The sequence below is a fragment of the Leptidea sinapis genome, chromosome 9 (genome assembly GCF_905404315.1).
Source record: "Leptidea sinapis chromosome 9, ilLepSina1.1, whole genome shotgun sequence".
Lineage (NCBI taxonomy): Eukaryota > Metazoa > Arthropoda > Insecta > Lepidoptera > Pieridae > Leptidea > Leptidea sinapis.
In genome coordinates, this window is record NC_066273.1 from 10,273,805 (window position 1) to 10,286,607 (window position 12,803).

The 12,803-nt window shown below is 35.8% G+C and overlaps 1 protein-coding gene across 4 annotated transcripts in view; it reads right to left on the bottom strand.

The window, feature by feature from the left end:
- Positions 1-2,540: 2,540 nt before the first annotated feature.
- Positions 2,541-12,803, bottom strand: part of LOC126966222 (chromosome-associated kinesin KIF4) — a 44,444-nt gene continuing 34,181 nt past the window's right edge. Inside the window, exons 16-21 of one of the 4 annotated variants that reach the window (XR_007729700.1) lie at positions 11,719-11,880; positions 10,106-10,327; positions 7,878-7,936; positions 6,664-6,931; positions 5,005-5,082; positions 2,541-2,915 (exon numbers count right to left, since the gene is read on the bottom strand). Coding sequence is in view for 3 of the 4 variants with exons in the window: in XM_050810167.1 (XP_050666124.1) it covers positions 5,007-5,082; positions 6,797-6,931; positions 7,878-7,936; positions 10,106-10,327; positions 11,719-11,880 (654 nt within the window). In the remaining variant the exon portion in view is untranslated. Of the gene's footprint in view, positions 2,916-5,004; positions 5,083-6,663; positions 6,932-7,877; positions 7,937-10,105; positions 10,328-11,718; positions 11,881-12,803 lie in introns of those variants that run through there. The other 3 variants (XM_050810167.1, XM_050810168.1, XM_050810170.1) reach the window with 3 other exon arrangements.

A 12,803-nucleotide genomic window follows, 5' to 3' on the forward strand; every position in this document is an offset into this window, starting at 1 on the left:
TTCTACGAAAACACCTAAGAAAACCTTTAATTTGTAATTCAAAGAACTATATATATTAATATTACTATTATTTAATAAGTACAAAAAAGGGCTTAGTGGTTTATTATTTGGTGCTATAAAGCGCAATTTAAAAACGTATTTTTAGTAATTTTTACGCAAAAAAAAACGCTAAAGTCATATCATTTTAGGTTTCGAAACGCAACGCATATGGTTCGAGTAAGAGAGACAAACTCATGCAACGTCTGTAGAGCGTCATTCCTTTCTCATACCGCGGACCACAGACAAATGTATTTCGTTCATTCTTCATTAGCGATCCAAACGCCATTCAGTAAAAGGCACTTAAGCGATTCAGTTTAGGTACCTAAAGAGAACTGCATCGGAATCGCATCGCTAATTAAAAGTTGATGGTAGGCCTTCTGTACTTGACATAGGTAATGAATACTTGTACTAAATATCACTGGGCCCCCAAAGCACATGTTTATAATCACAGAACAGAAAAAATTAGTAGAAGTGACATCATGAAATTTTACTATGGAAACCGATGTCACCAAACTCACACATTTATCTATTAAATATGTAATACACACAATTAATTCCGGCTTTTTGATAGGACTAAATTAACAAACACGAAAAGACATAACTACAAATTTACTTACATCAATTTCGAACTTAATACAATAACGCTAATCTCATATTTTTTAAGTGATAATGACAACGTCAGAACTTTTTCTTAAATTGCGAAAAATAACATAATATAAAAACTTGAAATAATAGGAACTCTGTAACCAGTCATATCTATATATGACTTCTGTCGAAATACCGAGTGTTGTACGAAAATGAGTAAACATATCGATAAGTTAGTGAAACCTACAAATTATGTAATCAGGGTTGATAAAGTATATTACCGGTAAAGTACATCGTAAGCTGAAATAATAATAGGAATATAATATTTTTTCTTAGGTATAGTTTTATTTACAAGGATGGACAATATTTAGCTCAATTCAAAGAAAATCGAGACAGCGTACACGAATAGTCTTGGAAAGTTACAATATCAATATTATATTTACCTGGGAAATGAAAAACATAGTTTTTTTTTATGAGTATTCATTGTTATTCTGTATAAACCCAGCACCCTGTACAAACCAGTAAGATTTGAGATTTTATAAAGCTCATGTCTAGCGCGTGCGGAAAGAAAATTCAAGAACAAGCAGTAACGAATGATTAATAAAAAGAGAAGCTATAAGTACTGATGAAGTATTAATAATGATGGCAAACATTCCCAGAATTCATTTTTTACAATTCTATGAAGTGTTTCCTCTATGATGTGATGAGGTCTTTCTTCTATTCCACCTGGACTCGACCTTATCGGTGGAACCTCAATATATGCGATATATTAAAATTAATTTAAAAAATTGTTTGTCTATATGTAAAAATTAACGCTTATGTAGTTTAACTGTAATCTTACATATATTTTGTTAAATAATAATTAGCTGTACCTAAGAGACAATTAAAACTACTCATTTGACTTCATCGTAGTCTCTTTTGTACACAATTACCACAACTATGTTATAACATTTTGCTTACTAATCTTATCGCATGATGCATGGAAAATAGCAATACTTGAATACAATTTATTTCGATAAAATTATATCGATATGTATCTACATGCATGCACTTGTTGAGTAGCAAGATATGTGTGTTGTTCATATTAATATTTTCTAACATAAGTCACATCGATTAAACATAAATGAAACATACGTCGTAATATTAGGTTTGTACTCCTAATTGTTCCAATTAAAAAAGGAAGACTGATAACATATGATTTTTTTGATGTAGATTTAGTGCGAGCACGCACTGCGAATTTTAATCGCGCGATTTCTTGCTTGTATGCTATCCTGGATGCGCCCAGATATACGATCCGGTTATATGGACCATGCCTCGGGTGTTCTTATGGTATACCGTGTCATGCCACGGGTTGGCCACTGACGAGTAGAGATTTCGTTGGTAGTTTGGGTTGAAATATTTTATCTAGAACGAACCATACGCACGCTTAGGATGAGTTTGTTGAGCTTAGCTTTCATATCGGTAGAATTGTTGCATCATTTTGTATTGACACTAAGTTTTCGTAATGTTTCAAAAATTTTAGTCATTTTGGGCTGTAGTTTTTTTCATTACAAAGTCAGACAATGAGGAGGATCGCTCCGAGCGTGACCCAACATTCTGGTGTGGAGCTGCCTGATGACGTGATGGAGCCACGACACAACACAAGTCGTTGTGTGTGAACTAATCTCTAAGGAGCCCCAGGTCAGCCTCCTGTTAGGAAAGACCGAAAGTGAAAGGAGAAGGGGTATCTATAAAAGGCGATGTCTCAGATAGATTACATAATGTTATACTTATTGAAAAAACTTTTTTTTAACTAAGCAATTTAAGAATTACAGCAAGAAGAATGAAAGTGGTCCGCCATCTTTGATTACAACCCTGACTAATCCAACGGTACTAGCATGAACCAGACTAAACGGGAGAAAATTAAACAAAAAGAATAAAACATAAAATTTTAATACAGCCATGTTATAATAGATGCTTCCCTAGCTTTAAATATTACAGTCTTAATTGTTTATTATTATAAGCTTTGCTAAACGAATAAAATAAACTTAAACTTTTACCATGAAAATGCACAGATATGCTCCATCACAAACTTTTAAGTGGTTACATTTTGCATACAATTTATCTCCATAGATTGTAGGACGGTTTTCCCAATTTTAAAATCTAAATTAATATATTTAAAGGCCATTGAAATAAAAGAATTCATACTCTTCACTAATAATTTAAAACGGTTATTACACCAATAATAAATAAAATCCTAGTTTTACATCAATTTTGTACAAAAGAAGTGCGGCACATGTCCTTCAGCCAGTCTGAAACAAGAAAGAGTTTTTGTACATATTAATATAGTTTTATCTTTCCGATTGTTCTGGGGTTCTTCGCTTTGTAAAAATAAAAAAACAGTTTATTTGATAATTTATACGTCTAGAAAGACTGTGTGACTTTGACAGCTGTGAACAAATAATAACGGTGGACAGTTAAACTTTATTTTCAGCAACAGTAAAACTATGTGACTTACGCAATAGATCCAATTGTTACTGAGATGTATTAATCCCAGATGTGAGAGTAACACTCCGTACATTGTTGGACATGCGCTTAATTAAGAGCTAGTCTAACTTGGGAAGTATTAAAATATATTAATTTTTGGGTTTCCCAATACTTCCGAATCAAATGCCATTATTCCAAGGCGACTGTCATAGCAAGTATTTTGTGATCAGGCAGACAGGGGCGTGCATTCCATATATGCCAATAGGCATAGCCTACCTACCATATTTAGATTCTAAATAATATACCTACACTAGATTCCAAGTTAATTCAGATAATTTAGTTCTTTTATTCTATAATCGAACTTCTATTGAACACCCAACTAGTAAATTTTTCGTTACGCGATATACTAAATAACTATAATAGGAAGTTCCGATAATGCCTACTCAAGGCTAGTAGAATACGTTCAATTTCTATAACAAAATTTATTTGTATTGTTATTATACGACCATAGCAAAAAATATACAATGAGTATGTAACTCTTAAATATCACCATCGTAATTGACTTTTTTGGCATTTCCGGGGTAGATAAGCTTATGACAGTTCTAAATGACAACTGCAGCTGTCACGGATTAAAGCAACGAAAGAAATTATACCTACAATAGGATTTATGAGTAATTATTATAACGTGTCTCGTTCGCTTAGTGTCCGAGTTTCAACCTTATTGCGCTCCCATAAGAGTGTGGACATCGCACATGACGTGATTCATGATTGTGAGATATAAAATATGACATTTTCTGAAATAAAAATATATTGTTCAGTAATCAACAATGACAGCGCCATTTTTTTTAGTTGTTGTGTTTTCGTGTACGGGCACGAATCACGGGCGTGAATTATTAAGCTAATTACATTAGTTATTTGTTTTGTGTTGATTTGATTATTGTTAATTATATTTAGTGTACAAACACTATAATACAAATTTGAAAAAAAAAAGAAGTCGCCGAGAGTTTTGTGTTTAAAATAGGTAACTAGTACCTAAGGATTTTTTTTTATGGAATAGGAGGACAAACGAGCGTACGGGTCACCTGGTGTTAAGTGATCACCGCCGCCCACATTCTCTTGCAACACCAGAGGAATGACAAGAGCGTTGCCGGCCTTTAAGGAAGGTGTACGCGCTTTTTTTGAAGGTACCCATGTCGTATCGTCCCCGAAACACCGCACAAGGAAGCTCATTCTACAGCTTTGTAGTACGAGGGAGAAAGCTTCTTGAAAACCGCACTGTGGAGGACCGCCACACATCCAGATGGTATATTAAGATTATATATATATATATATATATTATATTATATTAAGATATAATGGAGAAAATCCAGTGTCGCGAATGTGGCGTAAATACGATTTGTTTACAGAAATTAGGTACGAATCCTTTTGCACAATTTTCGTTAGTTATTCATTATATATCGTTTGCCAAATATAAGTTTAATTCAACAAAAAGATGAGATATTTCAATACCAAGTATAACGAAAAATACTCTCGGCTAGCTGGATGCCGCCATTCCAATTTATTGTTCTGCTTTCCTTGCTGTTTATTTTCTACAACGAAGACTGTGTGGAACGATGCTGGTTACGGTGACTTGAATAATTTGACAAATCTTGATAAATAAAAATCAATCTGACAGAACGGCAGAAAAATGTTGGAAAGTGAACTTATATTTCTCCTTATAACAGGAACTAATTTTTAAATAGTAATCGCAACTACGAGTAGTTAGGCTTCCAGTGCCTACCGCGGTGGAAAACCAATACACGCCCCTGGAGGCAGATAAATCTATTTCCAATTATTTTGCTGTGCTAACTGCATCATTGCAACTGAAACAACATACAAAGCACAACAAGTGAAATCCCAAACAAACGTACATACCTTTAATTTACTTCGTCGTCGTCGGTGGGAAAAAAATAACTTTTCTTTTTCTTAACATAGGTTGCATCAAGCAGTTCTCTGCAATTAGAAAATGTTAAGAAAGCTTCAGTATTACGTCAATAATATTCAAACAATGTCTTTTACTAATGTACCTACTATAAAATTCTGCTACACAAACATGTAAGTAATAGCTACTTAATTAAACTCTATATGCAAATTGCTAAAACCAATGAGAAATATCATCAAATATTGATTTTTACAATGGAGTATGCTCTCTTATACAGTACAGACAGATCAAAAATACGTGTATTTTTGATCAAAAATACGTGTATTTTTGATCTGTACGACGACGTGTTGTGTCCGAAGTTGTTTAGCTAGGTGCTGAGGAGCAGGGTCGCTCAACTTGGCGCAAGCCGTAGTTAATTATGCTCTCCATCATTTTGGGCAGAGGGAGGCCTATAGTATGCGCCGTATACAAACTGCCTCTTTTTTTTTGGATCGCATGAATAAGGGCTGACTTCAATGTCCGGGACTACGCCTTATGAGTATGGCCTCCGGTCATCGACACTAACCTATGCGAAACATAGCATTACGCCGCTACTTCACGCCGGTATTCTGTACGAGTGTGGTAATAAGCCCGGACGAGTGTTGACGTCATAAGACGGCAGCATAACTTTCCCACTTCTAAAAGCCCTTAGTCGCCTCTTACGACACCCTTAGGCCCGGGACTCCCCTATTCTTTTCTACACCCCGGTAAAGCACACGGCAAAAGTAGTTATGGTGTGTGTATAGTTATTGCTGAAACCAGCCAACCCTAGGTGGGTTGCATGGGAAGGTAAGTTTAATATTATCCCTGACAGTACCTAAGAGAGCTTCCCCTTGACACAACTATGTGATTTAACTACCAGAACAATGATTACGAATAGAGGAAATCTACGCAATGCAACAACACAAATAAATCTACAAAAGAATGCCTTGCAGAACTATGCACTCACAAAGCAATTCCCTCCTTTTAAATATATGCCATATTCCTGACAAGCTTTTATAGAACGTGTACTTTTCGTTGTGCCTATCAACAAATATGGTACTTTTATAGACACAGAGAAAAGGCGTTTTTTATGCATCTAGTTTCTAATCAACAGTAGGTGATTACCGCGGGCCATGTTCACATGGAACACCAGATGAATCACCAGAAATATTTCTGGTGATTCAGGTACAAATTCTTTCGGAAAAAAAGTTCATTCCAGATTTGCTGTACATGGATGAATATATCTCGTGGGTACACATACATTCTCAAGATTGTAAGGACGATATATTTTTATTCGTGATGTGTGATGCGATGCGGGAATTCGGTGCTAGGAATCAGATCAAGTGGTCCGTTGATTGACACTACCTATCCAGCTTTTATGTAAATAAGGACGGGAAAAATATTATCTGTGTCTATGTCAGAGTAAACACGTCCTATTTACTAGTTTGGATTGTGGTATTGTACGCCATAGAGCTACTTAAAAGACAGTTATTGAAGTGGCTTTGTCTCTGATTAGTCTATTCTCTATGTCTATTATGAGTAATCTTACAAAGAAACTTCGTATTAAAAGAAACAAATTCTTGCAATATTTGCAAGGGCATAGTCTGCAGAAGCTTGTATAAATATATAACCTGCCGCATTAGAAACTTGAACAGGTTCGAAACGACATTATATTTCGCCACGTCCATTCCATATTGGACTATATTGTCAGCGCAGTAGGACGACATTGGCGCGACGCAAGTATTATATAGGAGCAATGCTAACATCCATTTCTGCGGCGGATTTGCGCTTTTAATCCTGCGTTCGGAATTGGACCTTAAAGCCCGCACAGAAGGTTCACTTTGACTTTTCGGTTCTAGTATTGCGGCCGCCTCCTCTAGTTCCTGCGATGTTTCAAATCTGAACTTTTGTTTAGTCGAGCTCTACTAATTGAGGTGATAGTATGAAGACTACTGGTAATCTTTTCTTGTAAAATGCCATAATTTGCCTACTCATTTAAATGACTCGTAAACATAATATTGTTTTAATTCTGACAAACAGTAACTGTAACACATATTGTGTTTGAACCTAATTATGCCATAATGCACTAAGTAATTTATATAGGTAGGTAAACGATTTTCTGAAGGTACCAATATTCTGAAGCCTTAGGGGATGACTATATTCCTATCATTCCTCTATTTCTGCAAGATAGCATGGAAGTTACATTTTTATTATTCTTTTAGCTAGCCCGGCGTTTCGTCACCTTTTAAGAGCACGTTTTCAGTTAGTTTAGCTAAAATAATAAAAAAAAAGTAACTTAGAAAGAAAATACTACGATCTCATCATGCGCGAAGTTCTCAGTGAGATCACCCGAACACTCACTTGTCCAACGCTTCTTCTTACGTTTCGAGGTCGAGTGATAACAATCAAAAACAATCGGATACACCTTGTATCATACTTGGTCAAAGGCGATATATATCACCATCTGTAATAATATATCTCCAGCCAATTGACCATGGTAAAGTTTATGCAGAAAAATAGCGATTGTCTAGATATTGCAAGCGTTGCTGGTATTTGATGCTCCATCATTTCTGAGAGACTAATAAAGAATATAGTAATTATATTTAGACAATAATCTTCCCAAACAAATACAGATACCAGCACAAAATTATGCTTGATTTATAATCTGTGTCTTAGATCAAATAAGAATTTTTAGTACAAAGTTTATTTAGTACATTTTGGCATAGCACAGACGGTATTATTTTAATAAACATGTCGCTAAATTAATCTGTATTTTTAATATCATCGAATACACTATTGGCAAGAGTAACAGTAGTCTTCACGTGTTGAACGCGAGTGATCTTACCTTTTGTATAAGTATGACGGCGGATGCGTCCCATTGAGCGAGTTATCTGAGCCGGAAGGCTGGAAATATACACGAAATGTTTTAAATGTATTTATTTATTGGAGACAAAAAACAGAAACAAAAGTTTAAATACACATTCAAATTATAACTAAAATAATTACAATTGTTCCCTTGGAACATCTCACTGATACACTGATGATGTTTGATTTAAATTAAAAATCATCCTAACAATATTAATAGGGAGGATGGTGTAAGGCTAGCGCAAACATGGAAGCCCGTGGTCTCACTATACAGTACAAATAAAAAAACTGGCTTCAAAGAAACTGAGCGTCATCAATAGAGTACGGCAATACTTCAAGCCGGCCCACATTCTAGCGCTCTACAAAGCGCAGGTCCGGCCACACATGGAGTATTGCTGTCATCTCTTGTCTGGCGCACCCCAGTATCAGCTCGATCCATTTGACTGAGTGCAACGCAGAGCAACTCGAATTGTCGGGGACCCAGTACTCTGTGAACGGCTGGATCACTTGGCGTTGCGTAGAGACGTCGCTTCATTGTGTGTCTTCTACCGCATTTATTATGGGGAGTGTTTCGAAGAGCTGTTCAACCTGATTCCTGCCGCCGAATTTCACCTTCGCACGACACGCCACAAGTTACGATATCATCCCCACCATCCGGATGTGAGGCGGTCCTCCACAGTGCGGTTTTCAAGGAGCTTTCTTCCTCGTACTACAAAGCTGTGGAATGAGCTTCCTGGTGCGGTGTTTCCGGGACGATACGACATGGGTACCTTCAAGAAAAGCGCGTACACCTTCCTTAAAGGCCGGCAACGCTCTTGTGATTACTCTGGTGTTGCAAGAGATTGTGGGCGGCGGTGACCACTTAACACCAGGTACACTCGTTTGTCCTCCTATTCCATAAAAAAAAAACAAATGCAACAAAAAGATCCGAAAGTATGGACGTCGTCAGTAGTGTGTGTCGTGAATTAGGGCATCAAACACCAAAACGAACTAGGCGCCACGTGGACAGATTGATGTACTATTAGTGTCAAGTGTCAATGTGTCAAGTGTTTCTCGCCGCCTATCGAAATATCGGCATCAAATCAATAAAATATATATCATGAGTTTTAGTTATTTATGCAACTGTTGTGTAATAAGGGGTATATATACACGAATGTGATAATAGTATCACATGAGTGTTTTAATACCTAATTATCAATAGTTGCATACAAGATTTTATCTACACCCAGAATATGAATCCTCTAAAAGATTCTGGAACAGTTAGCTTACTGCTAACATTAAAACACCAGTCCTAGTAGTAACCTAATATCATTCATTACTGATTATATACAAATAAAATAAGTATTAATGAAACAATTACTTATTTTATTAGTAATTCACATTTTGTATGGTGCAAAAATTAAAATTCACTTGAATATAATGTTCTTTTGCAGCGTTTAAAATGAATCGCTTATTTTTTGTAAACAAAACAATAAAAATATCGAAGAAAAATGGCGGGGATTCGAATAACCTACTTTTTTTTACGGCGCGCGACGTTCTGGGAGTGTGGAGGGCGCGTAAACGAAAGTGTTCTTTTTTTGAAATTCATACAGATACCACGCATCGAGCAATAAGAATGTGACTGTATTTTGAAACTCTTTGCGCATTAAGAGATAAAAAAAAACATAGGAGTGTTGTTATGATATTCAGTACAACATTACAACACTCTTTTGGGTGATGTAATGGTTATTAGAACATTGGGTGTTTTAATGTTGGCAATAAGCTAACTGTTTCAGAATCTTTAATAGAGGATTTAAAGCATGAGTGTAGATAAAAAAAAAATACAATACATTGCACCTCAAGATTCTTGGAACACCCAAAATCTGAACGACACTGCGATTGTGCGCGCCATTGAGACATAAAATGTCAAGTTTCATTCGCCCAGTGATATTAATAATAATAAAACATTTATTTCGAAGCAGATCTGAATCGATACGACTTAGGAATCGTTGAGCATAGCACTTAAATCTATAGATGTGTTGGTGTTACATTAATATAGTTCTTATAACCAACACATACACTATATTTGAAGTGATCTGAAGGATTGGTTAATATTAGATATACATTTAAATAAGTGATCTCAGTAAATTAAGAGTATTATTATATAATTTGCAGATTAGGTGGTATGTCAATGGTCGCGGACAGTGGACTGGTATACACAAGACTCACGTTCTCTTTGTCCTCAACGTCGACGTCGCGGCGGTTCTTGCACAGGTCGGGTTGACAGCGGCACGTGTTCCCGCAGCCCCTGTCCGTCTTCACGCAGCTGCACATCTTGGTGCTACAACTGCCCCGGCAGGTGCAGGTCGGTAAGCCTGCGATGTTTCGCTTCACCGCGTGCTGCTCCTCGAAGTGCGGCTGTCCCAACGTGAGGCGCCGCTTGCGTTGACTCTGTCGTGATAAGTTATCTATCAGCCAGTCTATTGGAGAGCCATCCCGTTCACTTTACTTCAAAATATAATTAAACTGAAAACAGAATTGTTAGAACGATTCTGGACTCGAACCCGCCAACTCTCGTTCCGTCCGAGCGCTCCTTCCAACTGAGCCAACCGTTCGAGTGACGTATCATTTATAAAATCTTGTATACTTTGGTTCAACTCTCAGGTTGTGGCTTCATCTACACGATCTACTTTATAGTTGATAACCTGCTCAAACCCAATATTTGCATATTAAAAAATTAACTTGAGATGTCACTCTTGCAAAAATAAACAATTTGTTCGAGTAACGTATCGTTTATAAAATCTTGTATGCGTACTCTTTCCAAATGAGCCAACCGTTCGAGTGACGCACAGTTAGAAAGAGCGCTCGCACGGAACGCAGGAGGTCGCGCGTTCGAGTTTGTTCATAAAATTTTGTTTTCAGTTTTAATTGTGTAATTAATCCCAGAAGGGAGGATTATCACTTTAAAATCATAACAAATTGTTGAAAAGATAATTTTAAAATAATTATTGAACGTCAAAGTCTACATATTCGAATGAGATGAACGGCGGCAAGAAACTTAACGAGACAATTTTTTTAAAAACCAATTTGAAATATAATAAAAAAATAGGAAATCGCAATTTTTTTTTTATATTATATAATATATCGACTGCATTAATAATTTAATAAACACTTTATACGTCATTTTAAGCATGTTGCATATAAATATACTAGTAATATAATAAGTGGCCTCTCTATTCGAGTCATGTTTTGGCATTCACTTTATAATTATTTGAACAAGAGAATATATTTTCCATGTGCTTGTATTAACGATGGCTAAAATAGCCGTAATAAGTGTTGGCTGGGTTTTTGTAAGGCCGGGCTTTCATATAATGATAATGAGAGAAAGCTATGGTACGAAAGAGAAATGAAGCGGTGCAGCGAAGTGGAAAAGATGGAGAGGGCGTGATAGGAGAGAAGGATAGATATATAGCGTTAGCATATATATATATATATATTACTAGCTGACCCAGCAAACATTGTATTGCCGATATTAAAATCGCGATACAAAATTAACTGTTGATCGTAGATGGGTGAAAATTTGAAGTTGTGTATTTTTTAATGTTGACCATAATCCAACAAATTTAAAAAAAGAATAAAAAAAAATCGTGTGGACCACCCTTAACATTTAGGGGGATTAAAAAATTGATGTTGTCCTATTCTCAGACCTACCCAATATGCACTCAAAATTTTATGAGAATCAATCAAGCCGTTTCGGAGGAGTTCAATGTTTAACACCATGACACAACAATTTTATATATTAGAGAGAGATATATATAAATGTATTATAAAGTAGTTGGTACCTTGATTCTATTGAGCAGAGGTGTAGTGCTCGAGCTGTCAGCATCCTCTTCCACCTCATTGCTGGACATCAGGTCTTCGCTCACTGTCTCCAGCCGACTATTGTTCAATTTGGCATTTTTGCTCGCGGCTCGTAGCTCTGCCAGGTCATCAGCGAGACTTTTCTGTAATAACCACATGCTATTGTACTCTCTTTCATACCACTTCAATAAAGTATTTATAGCGTTATTAGGTCAAGTGGGTCATTTACTCCTTCCATTTCATATTTACATAACAAGAATGTTTTGAAATTGAATCACCCGTTTTACCATTCAATTGCCAATTATAAGAATACGCATCATACGATTTCCCTGTCAATCGGGACTTAACTTCATCACAATCGGAACTGTACCGTCAATTTCTGTTACAAGAATAGGATATGTAACTTTTAGACATTTATATATTTATTTTTTATTAGGTTTCTTTACAATCTCACTTACAATAAGACACACAAATATACAAAGTAGAACTAAAAACTAGGAACTAAATGTAGTGATTACTTACAAATAAACACAGCATGCACAGAAATAATAAATTTTAGGTATTATAATTATAGAATAAGATAAGAATTAAATAGTTTTTTTTTAAATTAATAAATGAGTAGGTTAATAGTGCTACACAGTTACATTAATTTTCATATTATAACATTATTAAAGATTGCCAATGTTGGTGGAAATGGTCTTGTGGAATTTCGGATCGTTCGACTAAGTGGAGTGGCTAACACGGAATTCTTACTGGTATTCTTAGACTAAATTTATTTAGCAATTCGGGGCAGTCGATAAAGCCGTTCAACAGTTTATAAGTAAACAGAAGATCCAGAAGTTCTCTACGTTCATCCAATGTGGTCATTTTAAAGAAAGCCAGCCCTTTTTTGTAAGAAGAAATTTTCTTGGCTTAACCGGCACTAAAAGCCACATGCCACAGAAAACACTTTTGAATATGTTCCAGTCTTAGGATATGCATAGCATAGTGAGGACGCCAGACAAATGAACTATACTCCAAGATACTCCTAACATGACTGAAATAAAAGAGCTTTTTTATTTTTAAA